General features: G+C 38.6%; 2 protein-coding genes across 2 annotated transcripts; both read right to left on the bottom strand.

Moving 5' to 3' along the window:
- Positions 1-424: 424 nt before the first annotated feature.
- LOC148319796 (carotenoid-cleaving dioxygenase, mitochondrial-like) lies at positions 425-9,046 on the bottom strand. The gene is made up of 12 exons (XM_088279202.1): positions 8,901-9,046; positions 6,092-6,284; positions 5,597-5,808; positions 5,069-5,184; positions 4,437-4,539; positions 4,204-4,332; positions 3,980-4,140; positions 3,741-3,908; positions 2,637-2,774; positions 2,162-2,344; positions 1,354-1,464; positions 425-904 (listed from the first exon to the last, which is right to left on the bottom strand). Exons 1-12 carry the CDS (start codon positions 8,920-8,922, stop codon positions 785-787), a joined length of 1,656 nt encoding a protein of 551 aa, XP_088135328.1. The 5' UTR covers positions 8,923-9,046; the 3' UTR covers positions 425-784.
- Positions 9,047-9,967: 921 nt separating this feature from the next.
- On the bottom strand, positions 9,968-17,011 carry LOC148319795 (carotenoid-cleaving dioxygenase, mitochondrial-like). The gene is made up of 12 exons (XM_088279201.1): positions 16,850-17,011; positions 15,561-15,753; positions 14,991-15,202; positions 14,510-14,625; positions 14,327-14,429; positions 13,601-13,729; positions 13,364-13,524; positions 13,125-13,292; positions 12,810-12,947; positions 11,833-12,015; positions 11,546-11,656; positions 9,968-11,372 (listed from the first exon to the last, which is right to left on the bottom strand). Exons 1-12 carry the CDS (start codon positions 16,953-16,955, stop codon positions 11,256-11,258), a joined length of 1,737 nt encoding a protein of 578 aa, XP_088135327.1. The 5' UTR covers positions 16,956-17,011; the 3' UTR covers positions 9,968-11,255.
- Positions 17,012-17,951: the final 940 nt, after the last annotated feature.

The following is a 17,951-nucleotide window of genomic DNA, read 5'->3' as shown; positions in this document are numbered from 1 at the left end:
TGGCGATCACCGTATCCACTCTTTGAAATATAACAACCAAATATTCTAACTTATTTGTTATCATGATAATCGGTCCTAAAATTTGTTCATTAAAATGTTTTTAGTCAATTATCAGTTTTTATTGCCTTATTTATCCATCTCATTGAACAATTGTTTAATTTGTTTATTGAAAACAATCAAATAAAACATAAACATAAAAAATAAAATCAATTACGGTATACAATAATAATTAAATAATAATTTTATGCACAGCAGTCTTATAATTTCAATAAACTATTATAAATGAAATATATATATATATATATAGTAAAATAAACAGTATTAAATCTTTCATTTTGTTAAATAATTGGTTTATTAATTAAAATTAACTGACATCTCTGTGCATACTTTCCCTGACTGTATAAAAGAAGACAATGACACGGTGTTTAATGGTAGCAGAATTTTATACAAAAGATACACAAAGAGTCAAAAAATAGTGCTACATTGAAATGATATTGATTAAAAACATTTACTGAAGAAAGGTTTTCGTTGCACTTAATGGGTGAGGTGAAGCAGTGTTGCGCTCATACAAAAGTTGTGTAACAAATATTTAATTAAAAAAAAAAAGACACTGTAGGAATTGTATTTACATGCATTGGTAACAGAGCAGAGTAGCTTTGTCAGGCACAAAGCAGCAAATTAGTCCAGCATCATCATATCAAAGTTATCAGTCAGCATACTTACTTAGTATTTTTAGATTAATATCATTCAGATATAATTTGGGAGAAAACATGCGGTAACATATTTATTGAACAGACGCGCTGAAGACACCGTGGAAGCCGTAGGGCATGTTGACAGGCACGTTGGCTCTTCCCAACTCCTCAAATGTCTTGGCATTCAAAACCAGGAGGAATGTGCCTTTATCCTAAGTTTGGACATATAAACAAAACAAAACAATTAACGGCAGAGACACCTCTCGTGTGGTATAATTCTACTTTGGAGAGTTGTGCAAATGTTTCCAAACATTAGAATTATCAGACTCATTTTCTTTCCTTCCATTCAGTTGGAAGCTCTTCATGATTGTGTTTTACATTATAACATATTTGTATGCTGCACAATGGACTTCACTGCATACATTATAACATACCGTACCGTCTAAGCAAAGTGCTGCCTGAATTAAAAAAAATAAAATATTAAACGCTCTTAAATTTGACGCCAAAAAATGGGGGCGTCTGTATTACCCTTCACTGATGGGCCACATTTATCTCATTATTTATTTATTTTTTTTAAATTGATCCTTGTAAATTTACACCATTTGCTCAGAGAACGGCAAAGCTGCATATTTTCTATTCCTCCTTCCTTTAAAGATCTTACCAGCGAAGGTGAGAGAATCACAGAGAGGATGACACCGTCATCCTCCTCCACGGCATCTGGTGAGGGCACGAATACCGGCTCCGATGGGAAGAGGCCCTTCTGGTACCACACCTGAGATCACATAGAAATGAATGAGGAAAACCAGAGCAACAGTGAAAATAAATAAATAAATAAAATAGAAAATGGCTTCTTCAAGCGTTGGCACTTTTTTACATAATTTGCAGGCCCTAATTGTTCAAATCTTTACTGTAAATTTTTATTTTCAACCATTTTTGTCACCTTGTTGCAGATGATTTTATTTGTTGCGCTTCATTGTTGATTTGCTCCCCGGATTAGCGTTTGCTGTTGCTATTTTATTTTTAATAATAAACCAGATGACACTTTACAGTTATGCATACAATAGTTTATTTTTGTTTACATTCCGTTTGGTATTTAGTGCTTCATCGCTTGCATTCTGCTCATGTAGCTGAATGTGTGACATTTTAAGATTAAAACAAACGTAGGCCATTAATTTAATATTCAATTAATTAATGTTAAAATTCTAGGTCATTGTTAAAATAAACACTACTTTTATTTTTTATTAGGTTTTATATTTTTTAGGTTTTAACCAAACTTTCTGTTTTAAGCATATTGGCTTTTATAGCGTTTCACTTCTGTCCCATTTCCACCTATAGTAGCTATTTTTGCTTTTGATTCAATTTGGCTTTACGTTATACTACACGATAACTGCAGCTATGTCAAAAATAATTACAGTGTCTTATTTTTCTGTCCCTGCGTCATGTTTTAAATCATGGGAAAGGCTACACACCTTAAGTGTCTTGTCGTTGAGGTCCATCTTGAGAAGCGAGTCGCCGAACATGTGTCTGAATCCGCATCCGTAGAAATACCGATAAGGCCTCGTGTTGTATCGCTCGTAATTGATTTGAGGGAACTCCAGGCCGCCGTACTCGTAAAGGTCATCGCCATGGAGATCCTCGGATTGGCAGAACATCTGATGACAAAGAGGGGAGGAGATTGTCAATGTCATGTCATGCGTGGTCAGAACAGATTCCGTGAAAGTTCAGCTGTTGTTAGCTGTGGTTTTCTGACTGAAGATGGAACTGAGAAAATATACAGTTTTTGTTTTGCTATAATTCATCCGTTTACTTTGATTCCTGTTTCAAGTTACATTCCTGACTCTTGAAACAGATTGACTGCAATACCCTCAGAGGGGAACATACTGTAAATAGTAAAAATAACTTTGGTGAGTAAAGTTAAGTAGCTGGAAATGAATCCCAACCTACCCTCGTGTTGCTCTTTTTGACACATGTTGCTGTACTGGAAAGACGAGTATTCAGGTTCTGATCAGTCGGCGTGTCATCGCTCACGTGGAGTGGTAAAACAAAGCGGCGAGGAAAAACTCTGCTCATGTTGTTGTACACCTGGATGAAAACAACAACAGCCAAGTGTGTTGTTTTAAAAGCGGACACAATAAAATCAAAAAGGCATCTTTATGTTGTACAGTGGTTAAGTCATTTTTAGACAAAATTGTTACAAGTCGGAACAAATCAGATGTGGACTTGCATGCCGACATGAAAAGTGTTCCACTCTAATTTTTTGTTCTCAAATGTGTACTGTAAGTATTATTATTTAACAACATTGGTAAAGAGCAAATTTTACTTCGACAAAACCTTATCTCTCTTTAAACATATTTTTTGGCGCTGATTTAAAAAATGTCTTCTTTTTCTACATCAGGTTTTGGAGGTATTTTCAATTTTTTGTTTTTTAAATTTGACCTCTAAAAGCTTGCGTAATTCAGATTTCACCATGCATTACTAATTATGGCCTTTCAGAAAAAAAATCCACCAGCTGCTGAGTCTAACTCTTAATTCATAAGTATTACGAAATATATGACATATTATATTGTTGGTATTATGATTATTATGAAAACCTCGAAAATTAGGGCAGATTCGGAATCAGTGAAAAAAATAATCAAGAAAAGTTAATTTGAATCGCTGATTAAAAAAGTTCGCTGACCAGGGTAATCAATTAATCTAAAAGCATGTTTTAATTTCCACCCCTTTATTCGAAAACATGACATTATTTCAAAATGGGCAGACAATGCACACACATACTGGTCCCAGTAAATTAATTGTATTAGTTACTGGTTTGGTCCATAACATGTCAGAAATCAAATCATATTTTGTGTTGAGAAGCTGATTTTTTTGAGAATTTGGATCATTTAAAACAATGAATAAAAACAGTCTAAATGATTAATTGATTATCAAAAATAATTAGAGATTTATTTGATCATCGTTAGTTGTCGATTCATCGTTACCATCTCTAGGGCAAAGCATTAACGCAAAAAAACAATGAGCGTTCTTGTGTTTCCATAATGTCGAGCCAACCTCATCTAGCGCTTCTCCTGACTTGCGTAAATTTTGAAGGGAGTATATGTCGAGGGCTTTGCCGTCATCGGAGCAACACAGATCCAATATCAAGAATCCGTCCTCTTCAAAGGCGTTGATCTGATGGAAGTTGGAGAAAGCTTTGGCGTAGTACTTCACTGGGCTGGCCTGACGAGAGAAGAACGCATTCGTCTTAAATCCAATTGAGTGATCCCTTGAGCCACTTTGCAACCTTTCACCTCGCCTGTGTGCTTGTTAATAAGATGCAGGACGGTTTCCAGCTTGGGGTCCCAGTAAACGGCATCGCTGAACGCCTTGCCTCTCATCTTACATGTGACAATCTTCATCAGGTCGATTTTAACTGGCTGCTCAATGAACACCACGTAGTTCTTCGACATGGCTGGAAGAAGACGTGTGTTCAGATGAAAACACCGGTGGTACCAGCCGCAATGCACTGACTTACCAAAGCTGTGGTAGTAGGAGGGTAGGGACTTGTTATTCGGCGCGATGGAACAGAGAATTTTGGCGCCTTGCAGGGTTTCTTGGGCGTTCGACTTCTCAGGAGGTACACGAATGATGTTGTACGTGGTTCCTGAAAAATGCCCAAAGTCCCTTTGTCAGAGTATGGAGAGAATATCCGATTTGGCAGATGAAACTGTTTTTGGCAACTAAGGTAAGGAAGACTGCAAAACTTACCTTTGCCTCCGTAGGAGTTGCCCATATTGAAGCAGGTACCATCAGGGTCATAGTGAGGGTGGGCGGTGGCTCCGTTAACAGCAACAAAGTTGCTCCAGTCTACCTAAAAAACATAGCAGATAATATGATCCACAATTCAGTTGTTAATGCGTTCTGCATTATTAAAGAAAGGATTGAAATACACCCCCTCACCCCCCCCCCCCAAAAAAAAAATAAAATAAACAGACACACTCATTTACTGTGTAATGAGAACATTTGTGACATTTTCAAACAAGACATATTGGAGAATTTTATGGCCTTGTTACGAGTGATCTTTGACCCACAGGTGGGCATTTCTTGACCAGTTTGGAGACAATTGGTCAGAAAATGGAAAACATTTACAGATAAGTTGCATATAATGAATCTTACTTTCTAGTCAAGTCGAGTTCTGAAGGGCCGCTTGCCTGCATGCTTTCAATCTCTCCCGGCTGTAACCCACCTGATTCAAATGATCAGCTCATCAGCAAGCTCCGAAGAAGCCTGATAAGCATCCTGCTCATTTGATTCAGGTGGGTTGCAGCCAGGAGGGATGGGAAGCATGCAGGACACCGGCCCTCGAAGACACCCCTGTCCTCGACAGTGTATATGTGTACCTGTTCGAGTGTTTCTAGGTTCTCCGGGTTCACTTTGTGCATCAGGTTGGTCTCTGTGCTGACATAGTAGTCTCCTTTGTATTTGATAAAGTTGACATTTCCATTGTCTGTGGGCTCTGGAACAGACAAATACTCAGTGTGAGCGTGTTTCCTTTAGTGGAAATCTTTAGCATACGTTGTATGTTCTGAAGTTCATTAATCTCAGAAACCTGTAAACAAATGTCTGCTCCCTACTCTAGTTCCCCTCCTGCTGCTCATTCTGTTTCAAAACACAATGTATAGTTTGTCTTTTTCACAGATAGAGTTGAAAATAAAAGTTTCCGCAAACACAAAATGGAACAAACGTTTTAGGAAATGCAGCTGCCGCATTGTAACATAAGTAATTTTATATTATATTTGGTAAAAAATGGATCCTCCCACCCCCAAAAAATGGATACAGGAGTGAGTCAAAGCTTTGTTTTTGTTTTTGCCCTGAAAAAGATAAACACTATGTACTCACAATAATACAATTGAGAAGCTAATACTCACTGATCATCTCAAAGTAGGAAAAGAATCGCTGGAAGATGTTTTTACAAGGGTCGGGCATTGCGACAGTCCCAAATTCAGACACCATGATGCGATCCCGCTCGCTATTCTTCTTGTAGGCGTCGCTGCGCAAGAAGCGACTTGTGTACGTCACCTGGCCTTTTTCCACCTTGAACTTGTGCAGCATGGCCATGCCGTCAAACCAGTGGTTGTAGCTGTCATGGAAGAAAGGCATTAAGGTGTGTGAAATATAAGGGCTGGATTTACACTGCGTGGTTCAAGTGACACAGTTGAACTCCACACACATTCTGGAATATTTCATATTTTAAGATCTAAGCGGAAAAATATAATCTGATCCAGAGTGGCGGTGGTTTCAATGACAACCTGTGTGCGACCCTCCTTTTGGCCACTAACACCCACCCATCTGACCTGAATGCTGCCTTTTAAGAGTCAGCAAAAGACCAACTAAAATGTAATATATATAATGTTCGAACTCACTGAGTGTCTCCAAACTCAAACTTGCCCGGACCGTTTCGGAGCAGGCTGCCATTGATCCAGTGGGGGATGGTCCCTTGTACCTCGGCAGGGATTGGATCAGGGGTCTCCTCAACAGAGCGGACCAGGGGAGCGATGGTCTCCAAAGCCTTTGGTCTTGTAGTGTTACCTTCTTCTACCTCATTGTGGGCATTTTCTGCACACACAAATGTCTCGTCAATAACAAGTGACGTCAGTAACCTGTTATTTAGTAACTAATGCTAATGTGTCACTCCAAAACGGGCACATTTTCAAGTTATGACAAATCTAACACATTACTTTTCCCAGTCAACTGATCAGGCAATTACTCTTGAAATGTCACAAAACATTACTCCGTAGAATATATTTCTTCTTGGAGGAGAGCTCACGATTTGAAAGAGTAGCACTTTTCACAATGAAATTGTTGACATAAACAGCCTTCATTTTGCAACAATGCTTAAGCATTAAGCAGACTTAAATGAACAGCACATACTTCTCAGCTATGGTGCCACCCTCTCGCACGCGTTGTGCATTCCACGGAACTAATACTTAATGAATAATACAGGAATACATGAGGAAAGCTGATTCCGAACACCCCTCAAGGCACTCAAGAAATAGCTGTACATTACGGAACACGTAAGAAAAGAAAGCTCTGATTTACAGCTTCAACGTACGGAGACATTGTGGGAGTGTTCAATTTCACATTTCCGACTGAGAGGGTGATGTCACATATGCGTATTGTCATATTGTTGGAGCGTCAACGACTCGTCACGTGTCCATACCATCCAACATAAACAGAGGGAGATTTGCATTTTCAAGATGGAAGTACAATCACTATTTTGAGTTTGTGTCAGCTTAAAACAAAAATACTAATGTTTGTTGCACAATCTGTGCAGACAATAGGGTGTTATTTAGCTTCAATAACAGTATGTCATTAAACATTATAAACATTACCATTTATGCATTCATAGTTTAATATTGGCAGCACGGTGGAAGTCTGATTAGCTCGTCCACCTCACAGTTAAGAGGTGTAATGTTCGAATCCGGGCTCTGGCCTTCCCAAGTGGGTTTTCTCCGGGTATTCCGGTTTTCTCCCACATTCCAAAAACATGTATTGTAGGTCAATTGAAAACCATATTGTCCTTATGTATGTTTGTGATTGTGAATGGTTCGTTTGCGATTGGCTGGCAACCAGTACAGGGTGTACCCCGCCTCCTGCCCGAAGATAGCTGCGATAGGCTCCAGCGTGCCCACGGCCCTTGTGAGGAGATAAGCGGCTCGGATAATGGATGGATAGTTTAAGACTGTATACATTTTATTTTTAAAAATATTTATCTTAACTGAAACCGAGAAGGACTCTAAAACAAGCAGGCCATTTATGCCAAGTGAAATCCAGGAGATACTCATTATTTTAAATGAGATTAATTATCATTTAGTCAAAAAGGTCTTCTTTATTTTATTTTTAATCAAAAAGAAATTTTATTAAATGTAATGTTTATCAGATACTTTTAAAATCAAATCACTTTACTGATTTCTTGCTTTAAAAAGTACCCGGATTACTTTTTAACGTGGTTACTCTTTAATGCAATTAATCAGTAAAGTAGCTTACCTTTTGAAGGTAACTGTGTGACCACTATCAATAACATTATAGACATATAAGGTATGAAATAAGCATATAGAGAGGTAGGAGTAAAAGTAACATTCCCATATCTGATAATCTCATATCCAATGACACAACCAGGAAAAACTCTTCTCTTCTGTGCATGTAGAGACATGAATTATTATGACAAAACCAGTTTTTGTGCCAGTGAAAATTCTTGTATTGAATAATGTGTTGCACAATAGCAACTGCAGAACAAAAATCTAGATAGTATTATTTTGATATTAAAAATGTATTGAATATTTCCGGGGAGTGAAGCGCTTCCTCACATTAGGGATCCACATGTGCTGCCCAGCTTTGCAGCATTAAGACAGGTCTCAAAAGCAACGTGAGGAGTAGAGACATCTGATTTGAATTCATCTTGAGACTCTTTGCGTGCAAGGGGTAATCCAAATGGCATAGTTCATCTGTTTAGTTTTTTTTTTTTGGGGGGGGTGAGGGGGTTGCATAAAAAAATAAAGTTTAAGTGAAGTTCAAGTTCAACACAACTTGTGACATATACACATACAGCATGGAGTTACCAAAACACTTAAGAATGGGGAAATAAACCTCAAATCATTTAATTCAACATTACCGAACAGCAATGCAATTAGACATCTGTGTTCTTCACACAAAGTGGGATGAGAAAGTATTGGCTACACAAAACACAAAGTATAGTTTATACAAGGTGTTCCCAAAGTCTCTTTATAAGTGACTGCCCCCTTCACAATTATCCATACGGAGATATTTTCAATGAAAAATAAAAAACTGTAATGCATTGCTCATTTTGTAATAGTTTCCACAGATTTTTCCTGTTTATTTACGTTGGCAATACGTGTGTTAAACGTGCACATAAGTTATGGATACCATGTCCATGTTGACACTGGGACAAAAATATATCATTGCTAAATATGTACAGTACAGTAACAAGAAGAAAAAGCGTCAGTGACATATGCTTTCTCCTCACCAAGAGCGAGCTACAGCAAGGAGCCTAAGGTAAAGCAGCACATGTCTGAAGCATGTTTCGTTCCATATGGAGCCAGTGATGGGAAAATTCCGCAAGTCACCATCTCAGCCCGGACGTTCATTTAGCCATGATTTAATTTACACGTACGACGTTGTGATGCCATAATCGAGATTACAGACGTGTCTTACCCGCATTATTGACTGGAGCCATGTCCGTGCTGGTGAAGGAGAACAAGTGCGACACGCAGCCAGACGCTTGTGGAGTGGTGCAGCAAGTGAGCACGGTGCGGCACGGTTATGTAACGTGATGCTTTTACGTAATGGCATGGTAACCATGGCGCCTAAATGAGGTACCACGAGCAGATGCTTACTGTGCATTCGTTTTCAGCTGCTGTCTGACTCTGTTCGTCACGCGGTGTTTTCTTCATTCTGTCATTGGGATAATCATTTTAAAAAAGCTATTCTCTAATACACGTTTTAATTATTTATTCCCCCCTCGTGTAGTGGGTGACGAAATTCGAGTAGCATAATGATAAATGAAACTGGATTGCTTTCAATTACTTTTGGATTACTCCAGTAGTGGTAAATATGCTAAAGACAAAATTTACAAAATTTTAGACTAATTTTCAATAAAAATGATTTTCTGTGAATGCTGTAAAACAACTGAACAATGTAAGAGAGGTGTATAAACGTTTTTTTTATCCACTGTATTATAATATACATGTATTTTGATTAGCACTTAGAAATGTTTTAATTTATTCCTGTCTAGTGCATCAGAATTTCACAAGCTTAATAATAATAATAATAGTATGTCATATGTCGTATATTCAGTAGTATTTATGAATTACTCAGCAATGGGTGGATTTTGAAAATGAAAATATTTCAAAACTAGAAAAAAGTAAAGACAACTTTTAAATCAGAGTAAAAAAAAATCCATCTCTGATTGACCAGTATAATTTATCTTGGGTAATGTTTTTAACATCTTCCTTTACTTCTCATACTCACGGCACAAGGTGTTTCAATATAGAAAAAATTGCATTGTAAATTTTTCTAGTCTTAAATAGTTTTGTGTTCATGCTACATGATCAAAATAAATCAATTCATCACATGACAAATTGCTGTGATAATGGCGTACACAATGCTTTTGCTCTACATTTTTGGCTGTTAAAGTAGGAGAATACTTCCTCTGTGCATGGGTGCAAATAAAGACAAGCACGGGACGTTCTCAATTTCAAAGAAAAGACAGTAAAAAGGACAACCATTCAAAGAATATTTATTTCAAAACACATTTACACGAGGAAGGTTTTCATCGCATTACCTGGGTGAGGCTTAATTGACAAGTTGATACTTGTGCAAAGGCTGTGTACAGGACATTTGCATCCAGTTGGTAACAGAGCAGTACAACAATCATCAAAGCATACAACAACAAATCATTTCAGTACCATCATTATATCCTTAATAAATCATACTTACGGAGTGTTTTTGCATTACGGCTAGTCTAGTCCCCAAAGGAATCCGCGGTACACGCCTTGCAAATTCTTGCTTGCTCACGGATGCTCGGGTAGGGTTCGGCAGACTCTGGTAGCAAGTGTGTCATTTTGGCAGGATATTTTGGCAGAGCAGCGACATCAATCGTTAACTGAACGTCGTATGATGCGTCACGCATGCGCATAGGGCAAACAGACGATGACAAGTGGCAATGTTTACAGAAATACATACATATCCGAGTTGAGTTGTTGTTTTCTTTTTTTTTAATAACGCCAACGTGTAGGGGCTCATTTTCTGTCATCTTATATCAACAGATGAGCGATGCGGGGGGTGGTAGTATTGTCTTGGGGGAAATTAAAAGACGCTCTTCTCTTCAATTCATGGAGACGTCTAGTAAAGATGACGTCACATAATTACTACATGTAATTAATTAACTGTCACTTTGGTTGAATTACATTTAGGATCATGCTGTATGCAGTTATGTTTAAAAATATCCTGGTAAAAAGGCGAGTTTACGCAAACATTTGCTTTGATTATCACTTGTTCAGCCTCAAACTTATACTGTTTGGTACTTTATAAATGATCAAAATAAAATGTATTATTATCATTATCATTACAATTAACATTAAATAAAAATGCCCAAGAGTGTCAAAGCGAATACAGATGTTGATTATTTTATTACCAGAATGTTCCACAGTGTTTTTGCTTTTACAAATAATTTTTTAAAACAATTCTTTTGCTCTTTTTACTAATGTGCTCCTCTTTTGCCTTTTTATGTTTTTGTATTGTCTATGTGGATATGAGTGCTTTGGGTCATTGTGGGTGGTGGGATGGCCATTGGTTAACTTGGTGAGGTGTTGATTTTTAACAACGTGAAGCACTTTGTGTTGCATGATGAGTTATGAATCAACTTTCAGGCCGCTAAATCAAGATTTGTTCTCCGCAGAATCAGGATTCTCACGGAAATCAACACCTTTTCTCTGCAGATTCCTGGAGGGACTAATTACCATAATATGATTATTAAAATTATTATTGGCATTGTTGTAACAGACTTCTTCAAGCAGATGCGTTGAAGACACCATGGAAGTCGTAGGGCATGTTGACAGACACGTTGGCTCTTCCCATCTCTTCAAATGTTTTGGCATTCAAAACCAGGAGGAATGTGCTTTTATTCTAATGTTGGAGAGAAAAAAACCCAAAAAGTTTATGTTTGTGGAGGTGGATGTGTTTTTTTTTTCACAGCGGTGATGTTATCTTGTGAAGATTAAATCTAAATGTCGATGACTTTCAGTTAACAAAAGCTGAAGTTGCACATTTAAACAATATTCGTGGTGTATACATTTTACCTGCGAGGGGGAGAGAACCACTGAGAGGATGACACCATCATCTTCCTCCATGGCGTCCGGTGAGGGCACAAACACCGGCTCCGATGGGAAGAGACCCTTCTGGTACCACACCTGAGGTCACATGAGCATGAATCGTGCTTTCTTAGAGCAGCAACAAACAACCACACACTTCCCAACCAAATGCGTGAAGCAAAGGAAGCGTCCCAATTTCTGTTTTATACTGATTGTGTTCCTGTAAAGGTTGCAAGTTGCATCATAGGGAAGGCCACACATATCATGTACCTCACCTTAAACGTCTTGTCGTTGATATCCATCTTGAGAAGTGAGTCACCGAACAGGTGTCTGAAGCCGCAACCGTAGAAATAACGATAAGGCCTTGCGTTGTATCGCTCGTAGTTGATGAGAGGGAATTCCAGGCCGCCGTACTGGTAGAGGTCATCGCCATGGAGGTCCTCGTGTTGGCAGAACACCTGATGATTAAAAAGGGGATATCAAGTGGTCATCATCATGTGTACTCAGCGCAGTTTCAGTTTTTGAATTCGGATGATGCCATCTGAGTGTTCAGGTGTGAAGGCAATGAACTTCAAAGGTCTAGCTCTACTTTTATTGCTGGTTACATTGTAATATGTTGACTCATGAACCAGATTTACTGCAATGCCTTCAGAGGAAAACACACATTTTAATACCTGACACAAAACAAGACAATTAATCAAAACCTTCACTGACGTTTTATAGTGAATGATCATTCTACAAGAGATCGATTAGCACCATTCATATAATGGGATATATGGAACAGACTAACCAAAATCAAATATATTAATATTTGTAGATATTATATCATTTCAAACAGCACCACTAATGTAAAATCTATTTCGGAATAAGGGTGGGCATTATGATTTAAGGGTTCAACATTATTTCTTTGGATGGGTATGAGTGAGGAATTAAAATAATCTCTAAATAAAATAATTTCAAAAGAATGGTGACAAATAAGTTGATATGTATTATTTGTGGTAAACTATGGTTTGTGCTTACACATTCCAGTTAAGAGGCGGGAAGTAGCATTTTTTTAACCAAATGGAGACATTTAAGGGAGGACTGGCTGACTCCAAAGTCAAATTTTCAGTAATCGAGGCGAGATGCGATAAAGGCATGCATTACTGTGTCAAGATGTTGCTGTGCAAATAATAATAATAATAATAATAATAATAATAATAAATAACCACTCAGAGAGCAGTTCAGAAGACAGAGATTAATTGCAATTTACCATAGTGCGGCTGTTTTTTATGCATGTTGCTGAACTGGAAGGACGGGTGTTCAGATTTTGGCCAGTGGGCGTGTCATCTGTCACATGAAGGGGTAAAACAAAGCGACGAGGAAGAGCTCTGCTCATGCTGTTGTACACCTGAATGAAAAGAATGCCACCTGTGTACTTCTATAAATGTTTAAAAATGACAACAATTCTCAGTCAACAGTACTTATTATTATCACTAAATATTAGCCAGTTTTCTTCCATTGTAATTTACTATCAAAAAAGGAGTAAAGAAGAACAATGAGCAAATATCCCTGATAGTGACCTGACCTCATCAAGCGCTTCTCCCGACTTGCGTAGATTCTGAAGGAAGTAGATGTCGAGTGCTCGGCCATCGTCAAAGCAACACAGGTCCACCATCAAGAAGCCATCCTCTTCAAAGGCGTTGATCTGATGGAAGTTAGCGAAAGCTTTGGTAAAGTACTTCACTGGGCTGACCTGAGGAAAGAAGAGTATGTTAGACTTAACCTCACCTTAGTGATTCTTCATTCCTGACTGCGACTTCTCACCTCGCCTGTACGCTTGTCGATGAGGTGCAGGATGGTTTCCAGTTTCGGGTCCCAATAAATGGCATCACAAAGTGCCTTGCCCCTCATCACACATGTAAGTATCTTCATCAAGTCAATTTTAACTGGCTGCTCAATGAACACTACATAGTTCTCCGACATGGCTGAAGGGAGAATGATTGTTTAGATGAAAGCACCACTGGTATCAGTTGTGGCTGCCGCGATGTGCTGACGACGTACCAAAGCTGTGGTAGTACGAAGGATGGGCCTTGTTTGCAGGTGTGATGGAACAAAGAATGTTGGCGCCTTGCAGGGTGTCTTCGGCGTTTGACTTCTCAGGAGGTACACAAATTATGTTGTACGTGGCACCTGAATGGGCCACAATGTTCAATCAATCAATCAATGAATTAATGAATCAATCAATCAGTCCATCAATCAGTCGACCTACTCTAGCATTTTTCATTGAGCAACACAAAGTGTTAAACAAAACTGGTGATAGGAAAAAAATCCTCACCATTCCCTGCGCCACCTAACCCTTGTGTGAAAGATTTCCAATTTAAAAATTATTAAGACATGACATAGCTGATGAGACATGGCTGAGAACGGAGTGAGCGAGTATGATCATGGAAATCAGCACCCGTCAGCTCTCGGAGACTTTCGCAGCTCAACGCTGCAGTCAAGTAATAATGTACTTGTGCTTATTCATGACTGCATTAAACACAAACAATTAAGATGCGTGTGATGTGATCTAAAACCAAGTGTATGTAATAACTTGCAATTCAGTGATCAGGTATGAACACAAAAACTGGATTAAAAGTTATTTTGCTGATTGTTACACGCCAATGTGTGAGTGTTTACTAATGTGTCATTGCAATTTCACTATAAGAGAGTCTTGCTTTAAATGTTGACTTGAGGAGACTTGATGTGGCAATTAAATTGGCAACTAACAGAATGCAAAGGATTTACCTTTTCTTCCATAGGAGTTGCCTATATTGAAGCTGGTACCGTCACGGTCATAGTGAGGGTGGGCAGAAGCTGCATTAACGGCAACAAATGTGCTCCAGTCAACCTACAAGGCCAAAGCAACACTTATGAAATACAGTTCAGTTTTGGGTCTCAGGTTGAACTTTTAAAGATGTATTTTTTTACCTGTTCCAGTGTTTCTAGGTTCTCTGGGTTCACTTTGTGCATCAAGTTGGTTTCTGTGCTGAGATAGTAGTCGCCCTTGTATTTCACAATGTTGACATTGCCGTTGTCTGTTGGCTCTGGAACAGACAAATATTCCTTCTTCTGGTTAGATCTTGCAGGCGGTTTGCATTTGTATCTTTTCTCCTCCCTTGTCTAGTTGCCCAAGCACATCACAAATATGCTAAATGGGCTTCTTCCACACCAAAAAAATCCAAACATGCTTTTCTTGTCCTTGGGGCACAGTGATGCTAAAACACAAGTCTTCTTGCAAAAGTAAGTTGAATTAAATTAAACAAATGGCTCGTGTCAGGTGCGATTGTGGTGCCTGATTGATTAAGAAACTGCCTTGATCCGAAAGTCTACGAAGTGTCACTTTTTTCATCGGTTTTGCCCTATAAAAGCTAAGCAGTTAGCTACAGATAACAAAAGTTTTGATACTCACTTATCATATCAAAGCGAGAGAAGAATCGCTGGAAGATGTTTTTACAAGGGTCGGACATGCTGACAGTGCCAATCTCTGATACCATAATACGATCCCACTCGCTATTCTTCTTGTAGGCATCGCTGCGCAGGAAGCGACTCGTGTACGTCACCTGGCCTTTCTCTATCTTGAACTTGTGCAGCATGGCCATGCCGTCAAACCAGTGGTTGTACCTGTTGTGGAGGAAAGGCTTGAACGTATCGTTCCTATAACTGAAATGTAATCTAAGGCTGGATCTATATTGTGTGGTTCATGTAACCCAATTCAGATTTTTTTTTTTTTTTTTTGGCTCTCAAATGGCACAATTTGTATTTGTGGCTTGTGAGGAGAAAATACGACATTTTTCCTTCCATGTCTCCTTAAGGGCTCTGTAGTGTGTAAAGACAGCCATGGGATATGATGTCACTTGGAATGTACACAAATAGACACATGAAAAAAAAATCTGATCTCGTGTTCGAATCAGAATTGAACACTTGGACTGCTGTGTAAATCCATTTTAAAAGATTTTCATGGGGTTTTGATTGAACTCACGAAGTGTCTCCAAATTCAAACTTTGCTGGGCCGTTTCGGAGCAAGCTGCCATTGATCCAGTGGGGGATGGTCCCATGTACCTCGGCAGGGATTGGATCAGGGGTCTCCTCGACAGAGCGGACCAGAGGAGCGATGGTCTCCAGACCCTTCACAAGTCTTGCAGACGTACCTGCCTTCACCTCATTTTTGTTGTCTGCACACACAAATGGCATCTCAACACTATCACAGTCTTATGAAGGTTGAATGAGTGTATAATGTGGGAGGAGTAAAAGTCGGATGTCTGATCAGATGATATCCAATGTCAACAAGACACAACCAGGAAAAGTTTCTCTTCTGCTTGTTTTTGTCATGATTAAATGTGACCAAACCGGTTTTTGTGTTCTCAACTATGATCCAGGGCAAGAAAAAAATGGATAGACTTAATGATAATGAGAAGTCCTTAGATTGTATTCTTGAGCCACATGGCCATTAACGGCCTAGTGTTGACAAAGGACCATCACCACAGTCCCGTCAGACAATTCGAGAGTCAATATCAACATAAGGTGACTTTGAGACTTCTAGTTCACCCACTGAACTTCGGATTCATTGTATTTATTAGACGTAAATACAATACAATACAACTTTAATTGGTCAATCACTTTTTAAACAAACTATAAGCAAATTTGCAAACAAAAAACAAAATTTCACCATGACAGAGTAGACGTGTTAGGCTTGAGAGCATCCAAGTCGACACGTAAAATGAAAGTAAATATTTATTCCGCAACAATTCACTGTTTCAGACAAAATGCTGGTCTTAATGTCGCAGATAACATCAGAGGGATTCTTAAATCAACAGTTACCACTTCACCTAATGACAGGGTGGGCACTAATTTCAGTGGCACATGCAAAATGTTCCATCTGATTATTAAAATAGAATATGAATCATAAAAATTAAAAATTCTATCTAGTACCTTCCTGTGGATGATAAAACCATGTCATTTAAAGAAAAAAAAATGTAGTTAAAGCAGTGTGTGGGACATGCCAAAATCACATACATCCAATAAAGCAAATGTATAAAAAGAAGGTATGCCATTTTAGGAGATTTTTCATTGCAGTCTGTGTGCAAATGTTTGGCTACTTATAATAAGACTTCAGAATTTTTATCATTTTGCGACATTTCCATGATGACTGTGGGATTCTGATTAGGGTACCAAAGGCACTATATATTTACCCAACCCTGTAATGTAAAGTTCAAAGTGTATGGACCTATATTGTGTTACAATGACATGAGAGGAATTGAAGTGTCTTACCTGTATTTTTGACTTGGTACATGTTCGGAGGGACTGATGAAAGAGTGCACTGTAATCCTTGGTCCAATTGCTGAGTACCAGTCAGATGTGAGTGGTGTGGTGCCATTGCGCATGCTGCGGCCTTGTTAAATCATGTAATCCTCTATTACGTAATCACCATTACCTATCATGCTTGGCATGACAACCATGAGGAGATGCTTACATCCTGGTATGGCTACCAATTAACTCGTTTTGTCACATTTTATTTAGTATAATGTAATCTAAACCGCGAAAAGATCAGATACAAGCACTGTGCGCAGGTTACCATTACCTCTACAACCCCTCCCCAAAAAATCAGTTAATTTAAATTATATTTATTTAATATGGGGTTAAATTTTATTCGCATATATAATTAAATAATTGCTTAGTGTTTTATTGTAAATAAGTGAATACACATTTTTTTAAATAATTGGTTAATGTTGATGAAATGATGATCGTGAATATTTTATAATTAATACACGTCATGTCTCGGTCACAGTTGAACTGGAGTTTATTCTAGCTCTGCACTTGATTGTACGTGTACCTAATAAAGTGGTCCGTTGATGCTATTGTAGCACACATTATCTGTACCGCTTCCCCTCACAAGGGTCGCGGGAGGTGCTGGAGCCTATCCCAGCTATCTTCGAGGAGTAGGGGGGGGACATCCTGAAATGGTTGCAGACTGGGAGCCGGCCGGAATCGATCCCACATCTGCACTGCGAGGCCATCGTGCTAACCAGTCGTCCAGTGTGGCAAACACAGTGTGGCAGCTGCTAATATTGAAGATTATTATATTTAGATTAATTGGTTCTCCTTTCTAGTTCAGCTCATATTCAGAGGGTTGTGATTTTCTGTTATTCCTTATTATTTTTAGAGACTATGGAGAAGAAAGAAGCTTGAAAACTCTGACCAATCGAGACCAGCTAGGATTGCTGAGCATGATACGTATGCTTCGTCATTCTTAATTATCGATCCGGTTTTGAGTACATGTTTTTACCTTGTCGGAACCGTCTGGCCTCTACGTAAGTGGAGAAACAGTTTATTATTGACTTGCTTTTATTTCAACATACTTTGTTCTTGGTGA

Source organism: Idiotropiscis lumnitzeri, chromosome 17 (assembly GCF_059441095.1).
Source record: "Idiotropiscis lumnitzeri isolate Australia: NSW breed Sydney's pygmy pipehorse chromosome 17, RoL_Ilum_1.0, whole genome shotgun sequence".
Lineage (NCBI taxonomy): Eukaryota > Metazoa > Chordata > Actinopteri > Syngnathiformes > Syngnathidae > Idiotropiscis > Idiotropiscis lumnitzeri.
This window is presented reverse-complemented; position numbering and strand designations above follow the sequence as displayed.